The 21,838-nt window shown below is 37.8% G+C and overlaps 1 protein-coding gene across 1 annotated transcript in view; it reads right to left on the reverse strand.

Annotated features, from left to right (window-relative positions):
* LOC107292489 (glutamate receptor-interacting protein 2-like) overlaps positions 1-21,403 on the reverse strand; it is a 108,192-nt gene extending 86,789 nt beyond the window's left edge. The window contains exons 1-7 of the mRNA XM_029285156.1: positions 21,368-21,403; positions 14,123-14,246; positions 5,427-5,562; positions 4,620-4,765; positions 2,247-2,333; positions 1,887-1,962; positions 630-775 (exon numbers count right to left, since the gene is read on the reverse strand). Of these exons, the coding sequence (XP_029140989.1) occupies positions 630-775; positions 1,887-1,962; positions 2,247-2,333; positions 4,620-4,765; positions 5,427-5,562; positions 14,123-14,246; positions 21,368-21,403 (751 nt within the window). The remainder of the gene's footprint in view (positions 1-629; positions 776-1,886; positions 1,963-2,246; positions 2,334-4,619; positions 4,766-5,426; positions 5,563-14,122; positions 14,247-21,367) is intronic.
* Positions 21,404-21,838: the final 435 nt, after the last annotated feature.

A 21,838-nucleotide genomic window follows, 5' to 3' on the forward strand; every position in this document is an offset into this window, starting at 1 on the left:
TCATCCAAGGTCAGCCGTGAATCCAGGAGGACTCCCAAGTTGCGCGCCCTCTCTGAGGGGGCCAAAGTTTCGCCCCCTATAGTCAACGATGGCATCAGCTGACTATGCCGAGGCGCCGGAAACCACAGCCACTCGGTCTTGGAAGGGTTGAGCCTGAGTCTGTTCTTCCCCATCCAGACCCGTACGGCCTCCAGGCAATCCTAGTGATATGCTAGGGACTAGCACTGATGATGTTATGTAGTTAGGGTAATGAAACGTCTGCAAGAAAACAAGCAAGCTCAGAGAGCACCAAGAGAGCACCAAGCACCAGAGAGCACCTCACTTCAGCCCTGAGCTACAATATTCTCCTTCATTGGTGTCTGTCTGTCTGTCTGTCTGTCTGTCTGTCTGTCTGTCTGTCTGTCTGTCTGTCTGTCTGTCTGTCTGTCTGTCTGTCTGTCTGTCTGTCTATCTATCTATCTATCTATCTATCTATCTATCTATCTATCTATCTATCTAGCTGTTTGTACATACACACACACACATACACACACACACAAAGTGAGAAGAAATACAGTGGAGTTGATTTTCCCATCATCTACCGTATATATCTGTGTCCCCAGAAAGGAATCAAACTCAAGAGCCCTTACCCATTATGGAGACATCATACTCAATCTGGAACAGAGCCTCCTGGTTGCACTGACGCAGAATGTTTAGTGCATCAGCATGACTCACACTGTGAAGAGGAATCCCGTCCACACTCAACAGCCGGTCCCCAATTTTCAAAGACCCTTCCCTGCAGAAAATGTTAAAGGCATCCATTACGAACACATACAGAGTCAGAATATTCTTGAGATGAATGCTTATTTTGGGACTTTATTTACTGACAACACTGCCAAAGTTTCTACATCTGCTCCAAGATGTGCACATATTGGGTCCAGGAGCTTTCAAAGTGTGGGATGCAACTTTTGATAAGGTACAGAACAAATCTGGATAGCGTTTCTGCTTTGTCGAGGGACGCTCACTGTCAAAACATGTTCCTGCTTTGCTTGAATGGGCCTGAAGTAGACTCAGCCAAGCAACTAGGGAATAAACCTGGAGCAAATTTTGAGAGGTAAGTTAGGCCTGTAAGTCTAGCTATCTGTCTAAGCACTGTTTTCAACCATAGCAACTTTAAGCTGGGTGGACTTCAGTGCCCAAAATTCCCCAGCCAGCTTGGCTGAGAAGTTGAGAAATACTCGTCTAAGGTGTATCTGATCACCAGCAGCTCTTTAATTTGGTGATTTATTATTTATTTTTATTGAGGTTGCACAAATTTATTTCTCATTTTAAGGAATCACAGTTTGATAAACCCTGTGCACATGTTTAGGTTTCTCTGATCTGTTATTTGCTAGACACAAAAAAGATGGTGAAAAAAAAATTAGGGCTTATATATTTTTATTCTTTATTTTGGTTAATTATCTTTTAAATGTTATTATTTCCACATCTGTTTTCCTGAGTTACTTTTTCATTATTATTCTAGTTTTTTCTGTACTGCAGGGTGACTATCTATCGATGTAGTGTCTATGAGTCGAAAACAACTTGATGGCACATTATTTCCATACTGACATTTTTATAACATATTCCCACCCCTTGCAATCCATCACTACTGCGTTGCAATGAACCTGCAATTGGTTTTAAATGATCCACCACTGATTAATTTTTTCAAATCTATTTTCCATAGTTCATCTTTTCTGGTTACTCAGAACTAGTGCAATAGAATTCAAAGGGAATCTATGTTCAAGAAGCAATGGACTATAGACCAAATGTAGAGATGCAAAGCTATTGTGAATGTTTTTTATAGGTGGTATGAAAAATATGTATTTTTTTAAGCTTCACTGCTCAATGTGGAATTATGTGAACATTACCTGTCTGCTGGGCCACCTGGTCTAACATAAGTCAGTACTAATGGCCTGGATTTATGCCAGTCTTCATGGGCTCCTCCTGTAAGCAATTTGCAAAAATAATTCATAACTGATACAGACACATATCCAACAAATTAATAAAAAAAGAGAACACATTTTTAAATCAGCAAGCAGCTAGCAGTCATTTTCTGGAACATATGCAGAAACCTGGTAGTATCCCATCTGTCAGTCTCTGAAGATTACTTTTCCATCTCCCCAAAGATGCCCTTCAGAAGGCCACCTTAGAATGGCATTGGACACCCCACTTCCTTCTTTTCCCGTTTTCAAACAGCCCAGCATGTTGCTCATTACAAGTGCACTGACCTCGTAGTACAAATCCAAAACTATTGCCTTCTTTGTAGAGGGTAACTTCAATGGTTTTTGGAATGATGCCAGCACTATTATCAGGGGCTGCAGACAAGGGAAATAAAGGGATGAGCTAATGCTTTTCACTTCTATAAAAGCTAATGCTTTTCCTTCTATAAAATCTGCATATTTATAAGTTCTGCAGATGATGTCAAATACGAAAATGTCATCCACACAAGCCTTCTAGGTTTCATAAACTGGATCATTGCCTATAATGCTTGTCATAATTGAATAACAGCATTAAAATTACCGAATTGGTCTTGCAAATTGCTTCTGATCAATCTTAATAATACACATATACATACGTATATACTGAGCTTGTTTTAATATATTACAAACCAGAGCCTTTTCTTCTACAAAGCTTCAAAGCCCAGTAGGATTCCTAGAGCTAACACTTTTTGCCACAGATGTTTATTGGATTCTCAGATATTTTAATAATAAGCCAGCTGGCAACTTTGAATGAATACATTCAAATCCTCATGGCTAAGAGGACAGTTGTTGATTGTGATCATTAAGTGGGGAAAATGATTAAGTGTAAAACAGCGCTGAAGTAAATGTTTCTTAGTCCATATTTAATTCAGTACTTCATTTAATTTTAAACACTTATGAAAGCAATGCGAAAACAAAGACTGCATCTGTTATGAGTAAATGGCAACCTATCACACAGTCTGTGCTATGACTTTCCAGACAAAATGCCTGCCTCCTTCTCCTAATAGTGTGTGAAATATATGCACAATATGAATCAAATAAATTGGTGGCAGAATTAAGAGTGCTTTTTAAAAAAATCACCCATTGGGTAGATTGGAGAAAGGAGAAGAAATTGTTATATTTAAATAGCAGCTGCAAGCCACCATTTTAGAAATGCTATCTTCCTATCTTTAAATATGCTTGAATTCTTAACCTGATGCTCTCCATTTATGTGAAGAGTAGAACTTTCAATAATCCTGATCAGCCAGTTCATTCACCTTGCTATCAGGTAATTCTTAGAGTTGCAAATAAAGAAAGACCCACCAGAAGGGAATATCTTTTCCAAGATGCTAGAAGACTCCTGTGCCTCTAAAATCAAGGAAAGTCTATTATTTTACTTCAAAATTAAAATCCAATAATGCATAATAATGCATCAATGAATGAACTACCACACTGATAGTCCACAAAGATTTCTTTCATTGACAGATCAGTCTAGTATGATTATTTGGGTTGGAGCCAGCTCTCCAAACTAGGTGGTGCAGTAGATGTTGCATTTTCTATCTCAGAATCCTTCTTCTGTGTCAAAAATCTTCCCACTGTCACAAAAAGTTGTGTAATTGGATAGAAGCAAAGTCTGCCTCCAATCCTATGTAATGTTAATAATATTTGGAATCCACTAGCTGAAATTAAGTGGACTCTTTAATATTTTAAACCAGCAATAAAAATATTTAGTTCAGTAAAAAGGGCCATTAGCTATTGAGCAAAATTAAGCAGGGCTTCTACATCTAGCATATTATCTAAAATCATAATCATTTCTAACACTACAATTATTTTACTTCTCTAACCTTACTCATCCCCAACCTCTGCCCCTTGCAACTTAGAACAATCTTGCAGAGATCTTATGAAGTTGATTGTAATCCACTAAGGGTCATGACATAGTGTATTTTACAGTTTTGTTTGATGTCCAACTTGAATGCAGGTGGCCCACTACCAGGACAAGGCTATTCAGAACTGGGTGGGCAGGTGTGCATGTGTGTCCACAGCTCAATTTGTGTGAGTAGCAGATGGTGTACACATGCATGCCAGCCTGCTGCTCACGCATCTTGGTTCCCCTCTCCTCCCCCCATCCAGGCTGCCAAGCCGCAAAAGTTGGGGACTGCTGCATAAATGGATTCAAATGTGTGGGTCAAAAGAGAATGCTTGGAGTTTTATAAACAGACAAGAAGCCTTCTGCTGGAACAATCCTGAAATAAAATCTAATGTCTGGTCTACTTTCTGTATTTATTGGTGCTTCTGGTATCTACTTTATATACCCATTTATGCTTGTGAAATCTTTAGCACTGTTAAATGTTTATAAGCCACAACATCCAATAAATAACAGCATGGAAAAAAGCAGAATCCATTGTAATCACCCTGTGTAGGAAATCATTGGCAAAATATGACTTCAAGTAAAGGAATCTCAGATACCAAGGCTGGAACATCCTGAACATCTGGAGAAACTACTACCAACTGAAGTAGGATTACTGGTTTAATGATAAAGTCACTTTCCTATGTTTCTTCACAAAAGGAAAAGGGAGTAAAGGACGGGGGGGTCCACTTAGTCTTAAAACACTGAACATAAAGCTTTATTAAATATATACTAACCAGCTAGTGGTAGTTCATATTCCACTTCTAATATTACTCTTTCTCCCACATTCTTCAATAGACTTATAATTTCATCGTGTCGCAATTTTGTCAAGTTAATCCCATTCACTGACTTGATGTAATCACCAACATTTAGCTGATCGCTCCTGTAACATACAAAACAAAATATCTCAGTTCTTTCCAGGGACAGACATTATAGTCTTGAGGCAATTGTCTCAGGTAATAGTGGCAGAGAGACAGTTTTATTATTTTTGTTTTAAATTCTCTGGCTGTTTTCTTTATTGAAGGATACACTGTATAAACCCCCATAAGCAGGACCTAGGTAGATTGTTGCTTTTTTCAGTCACCTAAAAGTCTTGGATCAGCTCTGCCCATGTATTTACTGACTAGTTAATAGAAAGATGTCTATAGTAAACAACATGTGGAGCAAAAAACCCCCACAAATCTTAGATAATAACTGAAATGTCCATCAATTATTTTTTTTAACAAACATACATGGCAACAGAGAAAATAAAAGTTTTATGATGTCCGGTCTTAAATCTTATCTTCAGAACCTGTTTTAGATGGGAAGGTAGAAGGAATAAGTCATTCCAAGCTGGGATCCTAGCAATAAACTCAAAATGCAATGCAATGTAATGTAAACATTACATGCCTATCAAGAAATTAAACGAAATATCATTTAAGTTTGATGGTGCCATTTGGCACATGTTGCATTGACTATCTGATTTACTAGTCTACACTTGCTGTACATTTCATTCTCCAGCTTTGCAACTGAGAAAGTCCTCTGCATCTGTAATTATATCTTACCTTGCTGCCAATCCTCCTGGCCTCAGATTAGAGACCCTTGGCTTTCCATCTTTATCTGTGCCACCAGCTATAGTTAATCCGAGGGTGCTTCCCTCTTTTTTGATTAGCTCCACAATTGTGACTCCTCTAAATTCTTCTGAAGATATAAAGAGAGAACAATTCAATACACTGGATTTATTATTATTATTATTATTATTATTATTATTATTATTATTATTATTATTATTATTATTATTATTATTATTATTATTATTATTATTATTGTTGTTGTTGTTGTTGTTGTTGTTGTTGTTGTTATTATTATTATTATTAACCATTTATATTGGAGCACTTAGATTATTGGAGCACTTAGATTTATATTGAAGCATTTAGATCTCATCTTTTGATTTCTGGAAGAGGAAGCATTCAAGAAAACTTACAGCAATGTACATTTGGAGACTTTGGTACTAATACTATTAATAAAATTAAAACGACTAGATAGATTAAAAACAATCCAGCTAAGTAATTTATGATAACAATATCTCTATTGAAAAGAAAATAGCATATATATATATACTGCATACATATTGTGTATCTATAAAAAGCAGCAAGTAAGAAAAATAAGCAAAATTAAAAAAAAATAGGAAGAGAAAGGAGCTTCTTTGTCGCATGGGAAAATCTGTGATGGAAACATGGCTGATTCCAAATATTCTTGTTTCAGTTATACAAACAGGGAGCCGAAGATGATGATATGACAAGAAGGCTGATTATAATTCATGACAGAAGACTTGTAAACAATATGATCAAACATAAACATTCCAAATTTTTTTAAAAAAATATTCTGTAGTGCTGGTCCATTGGACCCTTTTCAGTTATGAAAGGAATTCTTTTTCTAGATTGTTTAGATTATCCATTATCCACCTTAGGTACTGTAGCTTAGCCATGTGGTTAGGTATCCTTTTCACCTTGTGCAGTCTAAACCTGAGGACATGAACAAGCTATTTGGAAGTAGCAAGTTTATTTCCCTAATTTTTATTTATTTAATAAAACTAGTTTGCCTCAGTTGCCATCACAACTCCAGATAGTTTGCAAAATATGAATAATTAGGCTTAAAAGTAACAAATGAAAAGGGTGAAATTAACAATAAATAATAAGATTACCAATCTGAGTATGGCAAATGACATGACCCATTACAAAACAATAAAGAATATATATATATATAGGGGCCAGATCAAAAACCAGGACCTGCTGAAAAAGGCCAAGTCGTCAGGTTTTCCAAAAGCACTTCAGGATTTAGTCTTCCAGAGGGCACAGGCAAAGCCTGTCTCCAAGTCCCCCATTGCTTTAACAATAGGACCTGTTCACACTGACTACAGAAAGGATTAATGCATTTTTAAGGGATGAAGTTGCCTTGAATAAAAAGTGAGGACTATTTATTATTGAAGGGAGAAGGCACAGTGGCTCAATGGTTAAAGACGCTAAGCTTGTCAGCTGGGAAACTGACAGCCTGGGTTTGAGACCCAAGCGCCACTCGATGAGGAGAGTTCCCCTTACTTGCCCCAGCTCCTGCCCACCAGACAGTTTGAAAGCATGTAAAGGCAAGTAGATAAATAGGTACCACTTTGATAGGAAGATAACAATGTTTCATGCTCCTTTAGCCATGCTGACCTCATGATCAGGAAATATCTTTGGACAATGCTGGCTTCCTCAGCTAAAAAAGGAGGTGAGTATGTCCCCTAGTGGTCTGTGGAGATTCTCAGTCATTCAGGTCATGGCTGTCCCAAAGGTGCTTTTTCAGGAGGCAACTGGACTTTCTTTTCTTTGAAGATGTTTTGCTTCTCATCCAAGAAACTTTTTCAGTTCTGACTGGATGGTGGGGAATGGAAGGATTTATATTCCTTGCAGACAGCCGGTCATTTGCATTCTTTTAGAGAGTCGTTGAAGCCATTTTGAAGTTTACCTGTGTGCTCAGGGTCACCTGAATAGGGCAAATGTGTGGAGTCTTCTTGGCTGCAGGATGTTTTCTGCCCTGTGTCCTTTCACTGTTGAAGGCAGGCACAGGCTGTTTGGGATGAGTCTGTGTTGTCTGCTTCTCAAAGTGAAGCACAAATATAAATCCTTCCATTCCCCACCATCCAGTCAGAGCTGAAGAAGCTTCTTGGATGAGAAGCGAAATGTAGAATAGAATAGAGCTGGAAGGGACCTTGGAGGTCTTTTAGTCCAGCCCCCTGCTCAAGCAGGAGGACCTATACCATCTCAGACAAGTGACTGTCCAGCCTCTTCTTAAAAATCTCCAGTGATGGAGCGCCCTCGAAGAAAAACAAGAAAGTTCAGTTGCCACTTTAAAAAGCCCCTTTGAGACTGCCCCCTAGAGTCAGAAATGCCTGGACAGACAAAATCTTTACTTATTTATTATCATACCCCTGATGATTAAAAGTCAAGCAGCATTACATCAACTGCTGTCAAAGCATCATATTCTATTAACATATTCTACACCATCTTTTTTCAAACTTGGTAAACTTTAAAACGTTTGGACTTCAACTTCCTGAATTTCCCAGCCAGCATAGAATAGGTTTAAACAGCTTTTATTTGATCAGCCATTGAAGAACTGAAACAAAAAAAGGGGGGAAAGGAAGGCAGCTGCCCCCCCTCATTTCATTTTCTCTTTGGCTTGTTTTCTTTATTTATTGATCATTGCTTTGGCACCAACTGTTCTAATACTGCTTCATCTGATACAGTATGCCATATGGGACTCTATGTTCATTTTCTCTCCCTAATATATGCCACTTACTTCCTCTGGTTTTTAGAGCTGAGTTTACATCATCATTCTATTGATATTATCATTTCACAGGCATTTGAGTCACCTGTACAACCATGGTTGATGAAATACTACTATACTTTTACAGCATTTCAACACAATCCAGTTGAGCGCCAGTAGCCTCAGCATGGACAAATTTGAAAAAATACTGTTCCACACCAATACTTGTAATAACAGTGCTGTGGAAAACACCCTGAAACATATTATAACACTGGAAAGGGATAAAGGTTATCTATTCTACAGTACTTGTCACCTTGACTCTTAAGGTTAAAGTCTGATTATCTTTTAAGTGAGGAATGTTATATCTTTCATGCTTCCATTATTCAGTGACTTGAGTTCTTGCTCCATTTCTATCTGCATCTTGCATTTCCATTAAAAACGTCCCCTTGGCTGGGTTTATAGCAACTAAAGGATATAGAATGGTATCAAATCAATGCCAATTACATTTCCATTGTAAAAAAGCTTAACATCAGCAGCACACAATCCAAACCTGAAAACACACAAATTAAATCAACACCTAATTTAACATGCATCATTCTAACCAGGTTTAGAAATTTAGGCTATGCAGCAAGTTTTTTTTTTCCTTTTGGAAAGAGCTAAAGTACAATGATACCCAATATGGCATTTCCAGAGTTTGGCAAAATTCTCTCTGGCAAAATATGGCAGGATGTGATTCTTTGTCCCCCCCACCTTTTTTTTTCTAGACAGCACTTTAGGAGTTAAACTCCACACATCTTAAAGTTGCTGAGATTGAGAAATAATGTTCTAGACTCCAAACTGAGAATACAGCATAACAGAGTTGGAAGGGACCTTAGAATACTTCTAGTCCAACTTGCTACTCAAGCAGGAGACCCTATACCATTCCAGACAAATGGCTGTCCATTCTAGTCCAACCCCCTGCTCAAGCAGGAGACCCTATACCATTCCAGACAAATGGCTGTCCAATCTCTTAAAAACCTCCAGTGAGGGAGCATCTACAACTTCTGGAGGCAACTCGTTCCACTGATTAATTTTTCTTAGTGACAGGAAATTACTCCTTAATTCTAGGTTGGATCTCCCTTTGATAATCTTCCATCTGTTACTTCTTGTCCTGCCCTCAGGAGCTTTGGAGAATAGGTCAACCCCGTCTTCTCCATGACAGCCCCTCAGATATTGGAAGACTTCTATCATGTCACCTCTTTTCCTTTTTTTCATTAGACTAGACATACTTAGTTCCCACAACTGTTCATTGTATATTTTAGTCCCCTAATCATCTTTGTTGCTTTTTTCTGCACTTTTTCTAGAGTCTCAACATCTTATTTGTATCGTGATGACCAAAACTGCAGTATTCCAAGTGTGGCCTTACCAGTGCAGTATAAATTAGTATTGACACTTCACATGATCTTGATACTATCCCTCTGTTGATACAGACTAGGCCAAGGCAACTTTGGCTCTTTTATGACTCTTTTATTCCTGAGCCAACTATGCTGGCTCAGGAATTCTGGGCGTTGAAGTCCACGAGTCATAAAAGAGCCAAGGTTGCCTACCCCTGGCCTAGGACTTGCAACTTACTATACGACCAATGTTGCCTATTTAAGATAACTGTACTTAGACAAATATAAATTTATAGCAAACATAAATATCCCATAAAGATACAATCATAAATATATATGATTATATAAAAATATGATTCATCCATATAAGCTATTGTGTCTACATTCAAAAACTATATAATAGTTCTGGGAAAAATGAAGCCGAGGGAAATCAAAATAAACAGGGGCTTAAATGCCTTGTCTACTGAAATAGAAAGATGAAACTTCTGCGACCGTTTAAAGACAACTATGCTAGGAAATGACCGATATGTATAAAATCATGCATGTCACAAAGAAAGACAGACAAACATTGTCTCTCTCTCAAACATTAGGTCATCCTGTGAATCTGAAAGGAGATTCAGAACAGATCAAACCAAATCATTCTTTATGTACCTCATAATTACATTGTGGAGGTAGTTACCCCATGATCTGGAGAAAAAACATTAACTTGGATGGCTTTAAAAGAGGATGGAAAAATTCATCTGTCAAAGAACTTGACCATAGAGATATCACACATCCAAACAACAATTGGAGGAACAAAGGTAGGAAAGGGTTTTTGTCTTCATCTCCTGCTTCAAAGTACAGGTAGTCCTTGACTTACGACAGTAATGGATCCTGGAATTTCTGTTGTAAGTCATGACAGTCAGAAGTCGAAGTATCTATGGGCAAATAAAAGGCAATGTTTCACATGCAACAGATCCACCAGAATGAAGCTGATTTGTGATAGCTTTAAAAGGGGATTAGATAAATTAGTAAGGATAAGGCAATCAGGTTATTTATGTTATGATGGCTTGATGTTTATCCCCTGCAGCAACAGAATCAGTCAGTATCTGTTGCTGTAAAGAGTCAGAAAATGTTACTGTAATCTTATTCTGCTTGTGGCTTCAGATAGTCACTGTGGGAACATCATGTTAAATCAGAACAAAACTAGACTTGAACAGACTAACTGGGCCATTCTATTTTTTTTAGGCTACTTCTCAACCTTATGATATGCATTATCAAAAATTGAAACACTTTCTATTACATAGTGCCCTGTCTATGGAGATTCTCAATCATCCAGGTCATAGTTATTCCAAAGGTGCTTATTCATGAGGCAACTGGACTTTCTTGTTTTTCTTTGAAGACGTTTCACTTTTCACCCAAGAAGCTTCTTCAGCTCTGACTGAAGCTTTCCATTCCCCACCATCCAATTAGAGCTGAAGAAGCTTCTTGGATGAGAAGCGAAATATCTTCAAAGAAAAACAAGAAAGTCCAATTGCCTCGTGAAAAAGCATCTTTAGGATACATGGTGCCCTGAATCCATACATTTCTACACAGTCTATGCAAACCACTATTCACAACTCATTGACTTTAGTGCATTTATTTATTTAAACACACAGGTTAATTATAGATAGGTAACTCTTTGTTCCTGCTCCTGGGTAACTACCATTATATAGATAATTACTAGTTGAAACTTTCATTTTCATCTGCTTAGTTCCTCACGGAAACCCCAACCACACATATATTCTGTGTTTTGCTGCACACTCCATTGAGAGTTCTAGTGCTACTATCAGATGCAGATAATATCAGCACAGGGACAGAGAGATCAAAATGGAAAGAGCCCCCCAGCATGCCTTGAACAGAAATAATGAATTTTTAATTCCTAGGAAATGGAAAGAATTCTGATATATTTTTCAGCCATGTGAGGCTCAAGCAAATATCACCGTGTACCAAGATTGCCCCATTATTGGATTTTTCAACTGCTTTCACCATCCAAGTACAGTGAGGGAAAAAATTATTTGATCCCCTGCTGATTTTGTACGTTTGCCCACTGACAAAGAAATGATCAGTCTATAATTGTAATGGTAGCTTTATTTTAACAGTGAGAGACAGAATAACAACAAAAAATCCAGAAAAATGCATTTCAAAAAAGTTATAAATTGATTCGCATTTTAATTAGTGAAATAAGAATCTGATCCCCTGTCAATCAGCAAGATTTCTGACTCCCAGGTGTCTTTCATACAGATAACGATAGCTTGTTATCTGTATAAAAGACACCTGTCCACAGAAGAATCAGATTCCAAACTCTCCACCATGGCCAAGACCAAAGAGCTGTCCAAGGATCTCAGGTACAAGATTGTAGACCTGCACAAGGCTGGAATGGGCTACAAGACTATCGCCAAGCAGCTTGGTGAGAAGGTGAAAACAGTTGGTGTGATTATTCACAAATGGAAGAAACACAAAATTTATTTATTTATTTATTTATTTATTTAATTACATTTATATCCCGCCCTTCTCCTTGCGGACTCAGGGCGGCTAACAATTAGATAAAATACAAACTTACAATACACCTATTAAAATTAATTAAAAAGAAATATTTAAACTAATCTGATTAAAAGTAATTAAAACCCCTTTAAAATCCCTTAGGCCAGTCCCGCAAGCTGGAACAACCATGTCTTGAGGGCGCGGCGGAAGGAATAACTGTCAATCTCCCTCGTTCTGGGGTTCCATGCAATCTCCCTCGTTCTGGGATTTTCGTGGAGTTTCAATGATCATGAGAACTGTGAGGAATCAGCCCAGAACTACATGGGAGGATCTTGTCAATGATCTCAAGGCAACTGGAATCATAGTCACCAAGAAAACAATTGGTAACATACTATGCCATGAAGGATTAAAATCCTGTGGTGCCTGCAAGGTCTCCCTGCTCAAGAAGGCACATGTACAGGCCCATCTGAAGTTTGCCAATCAACATATGAATGATTCAGAGGAGAACTGGGTGAAAGTGTTATGGTCAGATAAACCCAACATCGAGCTCTTTGGCATCAACTCAACTCACTGAGTTTGGAGGAGGAGGAATGCTACCTATGATGCCAAGAACACCATCCCCACTGTCAAACATGGAGGTGGAAACATTATGCTTTGGGGGTGTTTTTCTGCTAAGGCGACAGGACAACTTCACCGCATCAAAGGGACGATGGATGGGGCCGTGTATCGTCAAATCTTGGGTGAGAACCTCCTTTTCTCAGTCAGGACATTGAAAATGGGTCGTGGACAGGTATTCCAGCATGACAATGACTCACAGCACATGGCCAAGGCAACAAAGGAGTGGTTCAAGAAGAAGCACATTAAGGTCCTGGAGTAGCCTAGCCAGTCTCCAGACCTTAATCCCATAGAAAATCTGTGGAGGGAGCTGAAGATTCGAGCTGCCAAATGTTAGCTTCAAAACCTTAAAGATTTGGAAAGGATCTGCAAAGAGGAGTGGGACAAAATCCCTCCTGAGATGCATGCAAACCTGGTGGCCAACTACAAGAAACGTCTGACCTCTGTGATTGCCAACAAGGGTTTTGCCACCAAGTACTAAGTCATGTTTTGCGGAGGGGTCAAATACTTATTTCACTGATTAAAATGCAAATCAATTTATAACTTTTTTGAAATGCCTTTTTCTGGATTTTTTGTTGTTGTTATTCTGTCTCTCACTGTTAAAATAAAGCTACCATTACAATTATAGACTGATCATTTCTTTGTCAGTGGGCAAACATACAAAATCAGCAGGGGATCAAATAATTTTTCCCTGACTGTATGTTAGGGGAAAGGGGACACTTCAGAGAGAAAAACAAAGTCCCATTGTTTAGAATGGTATATACAATTCCTGATTTCTTTAGCATGTTAATTTTTTCACTTGAACATTAATGAGTTAAAATTACCAATACATTACTTAAAGCACTGTATTACATAATGTTTAATTCATGGTCTGAAAAAAAAACCATAAATGAAGGGAATGCTCTTAATTACTTATGTCAAACGGGCTCTTTATCAGGCTGTGATCCTTTTTGCAAATTTAGGTTTACCACTGTAGATCAGAATTTGACAATGATTTAAGAGGAGAGTCATCACACAGTAGGGAAGATAGATCTCTGTGTGATATATTGTACAAGCATTCCTGACAATAAAATGTCTTCAGTTGTCCTGTTTTGGAAGGAAAGAGGGGAGAGAGGGGAGGTGTGGGGGAGAAAGAGAAAGCTGGAAGTAGAGCTCTACATGAAAGAACAAAAACTCCTCTTAAATTCTACAACTGAAACAATTTCCAAATGATGAATTTAAAATAGTGAGAATATCTAGTTTGCCTCCTGTTCTGGGTGGTGGATCTCAGAGTTGTAGTAAAGATTGAGAGAGAGAGAGAGAGAGAGAGAGGAGAGAGAGAGAGAGAGAAATAACTCCTACAAGTGTAAAATTTGTCTTCCCTTCTTGTGGTAAGCCATGAAATAAAAAAAAAAACAAACCTTACCCATCTGTATGTTAGCAAAGCAAATTGAACAAATGCACACAAATAAGGCAATAAATTCAGCTACCTGGTATACTTTGCCTTCTTGAGACCAACGCAGTATCTAGTCCACCTGAGTCTTTGCTTCCTTTTGAATAAGGTCCATCATCTAAAAAAGAAATAAAGAGAGAAGCCCTGAAATTGTATGGATTCTAAAATAAAGCATTATCTCTTTATTACCCCTAATAGCCTTGTAAATGCGATTAAATGATCTTTTCTATTCTTATATTAATATAATCCTTATGAGGAGAGCCAGTTTGGTGTAGAGGTTGAGGCATCAGACTAGAAACTGGGAGACTGTGAGTTCTAGGCGCACCTTAGGCACAAAGCCAATTACATGAATTTGGGCCAGTCACACTCCTTCTCTCAGGCCTAGAAAAGAGGCCATAGCAAGCTACTTCTGAAGAACCTTGCCAAGAAAACTGCAGGGACTTGTCCAGGCAGTCTCTGAGAATATGATACAATTAAACAGAAGAAAATTAACCTCTTAACAGAGAGCTGTGGTCGGGATGATTTCTCCATCTTTTGTCACAGAAACCTGAATAGAGTGGGCTCTACTGCATGGAGTTAAAATAGGTTAAAGAACAAAATGCAGATAATGCCACGTTGTCCATCCTGAGCTAGAAAATTACTTATTTACAATTATTCTCATGCCATTACTTGTGGCTTGAATGGATTGCAGTAACTGCAATAAAATATCCATTAAATCCGTAAAACAGAAGACTGTCTTCATTTTGCAAAACAATTTTCTCTCAATCCCATGTGTCCCACTGTCACAGCCAGAAGCAAAGATAATAAATATATATAAGAACTATTTAAAGTTGTGTGAGGGCTATGGGAAAACTTCATATGGAAGATTCTGCTATGGAAAAGATGAATACTATATCCTAATATCTACCCCTCTCCTTTTTTAAAAAGAACAATGATGATAATAACACTGTTTTCTCCCCAGAGAAATAGCCCTTTACAGGTGAAAGAACATCATTGCCACAAGTCTAAAGCAAACTATAATACTTGTGAAAAACTGCATAGTCTTTGGAAATGGAATAATAGAACCAACAGAACTTTAAATCATCACATCTGAATTCAGACACACATTGTTACTTCCCTTATTTCAAAGTCATCATTTTTTTTTTGCTTTGACTGCAAGTAATTTAAAGAGAAGGAAGGGGACTTAGTGGGAGGGAGGTGGGTGGGAAAAGAGAAACAGCATTTGAAGGAACATCCATTTAAAATCCAAACTGAACTATGGGCTTCATTTGCGATGTGCTATTTTTCCTTTGAAGGAATTTGTTGCCAAGTAATAAGGACTTCCAAATCATACTAACTGCATCAATTCCAGAAAAGTCCAATTCCAGGACTGATTGAATAAAAATAATTTTAAGATAACCCAAGGGTACAATAGAAATAATACATCTCAGTGCAGTTCACTGGAATGTCTATAATTTACTACCCAGAAGGAGTGATTCCTCATGTTTGAAAATGACTCCTGCTCCCTGCCTCATGTACAGCCTTTGCAGTACCAAATAAAAATAAGTTCCCACAAACAAGGCAAAAATAGCATATTTGGAACATAAGTAGCAACAGTAGTTGGGAGGGGAGAACATTCTCCATCGGATAGGCATAGAAGTTCCAGTTTCATACACAAATAACCATTTCTGGTCACTGTTAGGAATAGACACGGCTGTATACTTGTGCGTACTAAGTATCAAGGCATAATGAAGGAGTTCCAGTTAGAATTTCCAACTGGAAGAGAAGACAGCTAAAGAATTTCTCTTCCTCTTCCTCTCCCCTTACCCCAATTTTAATATCATTTAAAAAATTCTGGCAAGGAGGCTACTAAAGAGGTCCCTAGAACATGTTACATGATATGATGGGATAATGCCAAACAAACAGTGTAAGTTTCTCGTGTGGGTATGGAATGGGAAAAAGGAAACTGTCCATAAAATAAACCCGATACACAAAGCAGGAGGCCAGACAAATGTGAACAAAAGGTGCACTACGGGAAACAAAATACAAGTAAATGTCAAGTCACACTTCAACGGGCACCTTCCTTGACTGCTTAAACATTTGGGTAAGATAATGAGCAAAAGCAAACACTGTAACATCCTCCTCTGGGGTTTGGGATGAAAGGAATAATTGAAAGAGTGCTGGTGATACTAATTGCTTTGCCATCTCAACTGTCAGTAAAATGCCAGATAATTTGTTGACCAGCAGAGTTGTTGAATTGCTAATGGTGAATGGTGAACACATATTTTTTTATTGCTGGCTCAGACTATTTAGCTGCTTGCCCAAGGTTTATTTTGGGCAACATTTTTGGAATGCTAGTTTAATTGTAGAGCTGGTTTTTCAATATCTCATATACCTCTGGTATCAATTTTGAAGGCGAAGTAGCAAAGATTGCTTTGGGCTTCTTGAAAGAAATTTCAAGAATACCATTCTCATACATTGGTGAGGTATTCATAAAGAAAAACAGATGGTTGAGCTTCTGTAATCATGGATTCCACAGTTCCTCCTAATCTATGTTCTTCCAGTAGCAATGCTGTGCAGACAGACACAGCTAGATTGCTGTCCAGAGTTGATAAAAGCCCTCTTTTCCAGAGATCTTTTGTGGCTGTCCAGCATCAAAACTCGGTCTAGGACAAGGGTAGGCAACCTTGGCTCTTTTATGACTCGTGGACTTCAACTCCCAGAATTCCTGAGCAAGCATGGCTGGCTCAGGAATTCTGGAGTTGAAGTCCACGAGTCATAAAAGAGCCAAGGTTGCCTATCCCTGGTCTAGGAGGTTTCCTAAGATGTAATTTGATAATTAAGGAAAAGTGTAATTCCATCCCAAGAAAGTCTATCATTCCAAATCCTGATGTCAGCTTGTCTACCACTGAAACCAGCCTCAATTCCTACTTGTATAAGTTCATCTTCAACTTGCTCTTCAAACCTGGACTCTAACTATACATGGAGGCTTGTGAAATGTACAATGCACAGCTTACAGAAAAGAAGAGAAGCACAGCTGAATATTAGCATATTGGTGCCAATTGATATGATCTTCCAGGCAGCTTCAAATAAATACTAAATAATACAAATAGGATTATGCATGACTTCAGGACTATAAGGTGAGTCAAACAGAATTATTCCAATGCCATCTTTAAAAAAAATGCCTACAGAAAAAAAAAAAGAGTGGAACCATAATAAATATAGAACTTTTAACTCCCAGCTCTCTCCAAAAATATATAGGACATGACGGTCATAGTGTCAAAAGCAATTGAGAAATCCAGAAATATAAACAGATTTGTATATCTCTCATCAATTACCTGACCTCAGGTCATTGTCAATATAATCAAGGTTGTCTCCATGGCAGTTTCTGCTCTTAATCTAAAGTTTTGAAATAATTTGTTTCCTCTAAGAGTTCCTGAAGTACAATGCTACTGCCTTTTCCAAGAATTGGTTAACAGTGTATTGGACATTATCCATAGTTGTAATATTGGTCAGGCCCAGAGACAGCTTCTTAAGTAATATCTCACTATTTCTGTTAAGAAAGGTATGGGGGAAGGCTCTTTTGGCTGCAGAGAAGAGTTAAGAAACTTAGGAATTATTGGAAGGATAGATTTCTTGGAGATCAAGCAACAGAGGAATCTAATGAAAGCAGTGTTGTGAAGTGTTCCAAGGACCTTAAGCTCTTCTTTCAAATGATTAACGTGATTTATACCGATGTTTTTACACAATGGATACTTTAGATATAATACCATCCAAAGTGGCCTTATGCAGACTGGTTGCATTAGAACTTAGATGGGTCTAGGCCAGGGGTGTCAAACTGCTGGCCCGTGGGCCGGACACGTCATCTGGAAGCTGCACTCACCCCATTGCCAGCAGTGGCAAAACCGTCCCAATACGTTGCGCGACGTCACATGACATCACGAGTTTGACATGTCTGGTCTAGGCCAACTCACTATGGCCAACTTTTTATGGTCAACTCATCACGGGACAATTCGCCACAGGACAATTCAATGCTGTATTAATTGTTTCATTCAGTTATTTTTATTACTGATTACCATGTTTTCATCAAAATTATTATAATTCTTGTATTTCTGGATTGGCTTTCTTTATTTTATTATTATTGCCCATGGGTCTCTCTAAATTAATTTAACTTTTTATTTGTTGAATTGTCCCACGCTGAGTTGTCCTGCAGTGAGTTGGCACAGAGAATTAACTGTGGTGAGTTGGTTGTGGCAAGCTGTCCCATTCCAAGCTTAGATGGTAGATGTCAACGCTGCAAATACTGTATATTCTTGCTTTGACAATATGCAGAACTGTCTGGTATTTTTATAGTTAAATCAGGCAACAGTGAAAGCCCGGGGAAAAAGAAACCGGAAGTAAATCACATCTTCCAAGTTAATTGGAAGATGTGAACCATGACCCCAAAATAGGGGCGGGGAAAAATGCTTAGAATGTATGTGTAACAGAAAAGAATCCAGATCTAAGCATTTCCACCATGCCGTACTGACGTCTCTGTAACCTTAATAAATGCTTTTAGGAAAAAATATGCCTGAAAGTCCTTTTAAGTGTTTCGTTAATCAGACACATGACATCATGCTTAGATCTGGATTCTTTTCCATTTCATGACAGTAGTAAAGGTCCAGCTGGTCTTTCAGGACTGTGTCATCAGCCCAGATTCCAGTAGCCTGACCTCTGCAGGTAAATACTTTTTTCCTTCCCTAAGTGTCATGGCATGAATACTGTAAATGCATTGATGTTCTCTAGAATCCAGTTGGACTCCTGCCTAGAATCAAAAAGACAAATTACAGTTAATCTAGAAGAGCTGAGGCATGCTTTCATTTCAAGTGGTGATGTTGAAGCCATTTCATAAAGTCCTGAACCATCAAACAGCATTCTGTTTTTAAAACATGCTTGTATTCCCTTCCAAAAAAAGCAGAAATCTATTTTGTAGTTTCTGGTTCTGCCTCTATGCGGAAGCCAATCAACCTAAGGGTAGATTTCAAAAGCAGTGGGTTGCTTCTTGTTCTTATTCTTGTCCTTAATCAAATCTGGCTTCCCAACAGACATTGTCAGGGGAAAAGTAAAGCCTGGAAGCAAGCTTTTTTACTTGCAGAGAGAAAAAATTCTACAATTTCTTTTTTAAAAAGGAAATATGTGAAAGAGTTGCTTCAGAAACTTGTTGCAAGAACACATAATAATACAGTTATCCAGAGTTGTCTATCTATGGAACCATACCAGAAGTCTTCAGCTTCTAATTTAAAATGAAATACTACGAGAAATAAAAACAATGTTATGCAGACCAGTGAAATCTGTGGACAAACCAGACAGTAAATGACCATTTTAATTAGTTATAACCATTAAGGTCATAAGCCGTAGTATTATAACAATTCATTTCTCTCACTGAGCAAATACTGCTTTTATTTCTAACTGAAAGTGTGCAGCAGCATGTGCACAAATGCAATTGGTTTGATTCAGCAGTGAGTCAAATTAAGCAGTTTGCTGGTTTTCCTTCTATATGCCCTGAACAACTTTTTTACAATGTAGTGAAAAGAGGATTTTGCTGCTTTGACATCTTCTGAACAAAAGCATCTATTGCAAATGAATTCAATGCCATTTGTAAAACAGAACCGAACCTCATCCTCTGCTCTATGGTTTTAAGGACTAGATTGTATTAGAGCTAGCTACTAGTAAAAAGCCCAAAGGAGGACTTACTGTTGCCACCAAATATTTCTCAGGTAATTGGTAACTGAGGCTCTACCCACGTCGGGTTCATATTTACTCTGCTATTACAACCTTATTTGTAGTGCCAGAGAGAAAACAAAGAATTCTCAAGAGATCACAATATAGAAATATCTTTGTCTACAATTCCCAGTCGGGTGTGCATGCTTAGGATCAAACTAAAAAAATAAAATAAAATCAAAAGTTGCAAAAGTTTATGACCTCAACCTGTTGATAGAGTGGATCTGAGCTGGGGTGATGCTGTGGTTAAAGATACTGAACAGGTTCAAGCCTACTCTTGGCCTTAGAAGTACATTGGGTGATTTGATTCAACCCACCTTGCAGAGTGAAAAAATTGCAGATGATCCTTGAGCTTTGGAGAGACGTGGGGCTATAAGTTTAATGAACAACAAACAGGTAATAAATAAGCATGTTGAAGTTGATGGCAAAATCTTCCAAATGAGTCCAAGCTGTCCTTAGAAATAATGTGTTGAAATACTATCTTCATACACAATATGGTAAAGTGGTTGAGATAGAAACTAAGATTTTTAACTATGCAGTCTTGGGGTGGGGGGGAGCTTCTTGTTTGTCTTTCATTCATCTCTATCTTATCTTTCCTTCCTTCCTCCCTTCCCTGAACTGGTGGCTATTAAACTCTCTCTTATAGCAAATGCTGTAATTTCTTCTTCTTTTTTTCCAAACAATTTTATTGGTTTTTCCATTTTTGCACCAAAAAGCTTAAGAACCAACGTGGAGATAGGGTAATCAGTTAAATACAATAACATCATAACTATACGGCTCAAATAATACTTCTTAAAATTTCCCTCTCTATCAATTAACATAATATAGTCAAATTAATACATTTCTAAATAAAATTCATTTGTTAATACATTCCTAAATAAAAATTCCATTAATCAATAAAAGTTATCAGCAACCCATTACCTATGTAAATCAAAATCCTGTTTTCAAATGCTGTAATTTCTTATGCAATATACAGTATAAAGAAATACTACCTCTTATTGGTCCTGAATTTTCCAGTATTTTATTTCAATTAAGGGCTGAGAAACACAAAACTTTATACATTCTGCTAGATTTATATGTCATTCTTATATTCCTTATTTCTAATAGGCCACAGGTAATAATTTTAATTGTTATTTTCACAACTTTGCCTAACACTACATTCCCCTTTTCTGCAATGCAATGACTGGAACAGGATGCAGTTTTTCAAGTTTGATGCTTGATGATGCCTATCAGGGCATTATCAATCTAACAGTTCTATGATCAGCTCATTCCTAATTATTGCTAAAATGGAATTAGGCGCACACTTATTTGATTTTTTTTCTTTGAACTCATAATCCCCTTCTTGGCGATATTTGCTGGATTTATTTCAGGATTCTGTCACTCCTTGAAGAAAGCTAGTGTTACAGCATTTTGACTTGCTTCCACAGCTAACCTAAGAATACTAATAGGACTGGCCTGCAAAAGCATGTTGATTTGAGTTTAAATTCTTTAATCCATTTTATTAACTTTCAAAAGCTATGCTTCTGACTAAGCTAAAACTTACCTTATTTTTCATAGCCTCGTTAAGATGGACCGGCATTTTCTAGCCTTAAGAAAAGGGGGGGGGGGAAATGCAAAGGCAACCCAAGAGAAATGCTAGGCTTCTCCAGCACAGTATTTTAGGCTGCCATTTCTGGCAGAATTTATTTACAAAGCCATGCCAAGGCAATTTTATATTAATTCTTTGCTCACTGTGTCAGACAATTTGTTAAAAAGAAATTAGGAAGAAAAGAAATTGCTTATTTTACCGTTAGCAGAATATCTGGAAAATAGGTAAAGCTTCACTGGATTCTTGCCCACTTCCAAAATGAAATGTTGCAAAAATCTCACCCATACATTTGTATTCAGAAGGTGCCTTCCCATTCAAAACCGAGACAGGTGTTTATCAGTTCAATTCTCCCACAGGAGGCTGTCCAGATTAATTTGAACGTTTCCTCCTCCACGTTCTTACAAGCAAGCTTTCAGTTGTTCGTGA

The sequence above is a fragment of the Protobothrops mucrosquamatus genome, unplaced genomic scaffold (genome assembly GCF_001527695.2).
Source record: "Protobothrops mucrosquamatus isolate PMUCROS unplaced genomic scaffold, P.Mucros_1.0 scaffold1358, whole genome shotgun sequence".
Taxonomy (NCBI): Eukaryota; Metazoa; Chordata; class Lepidosauria; order Squamata; family Viperidae; genus Protobothrops; species Protobothrops mucrosquamatus.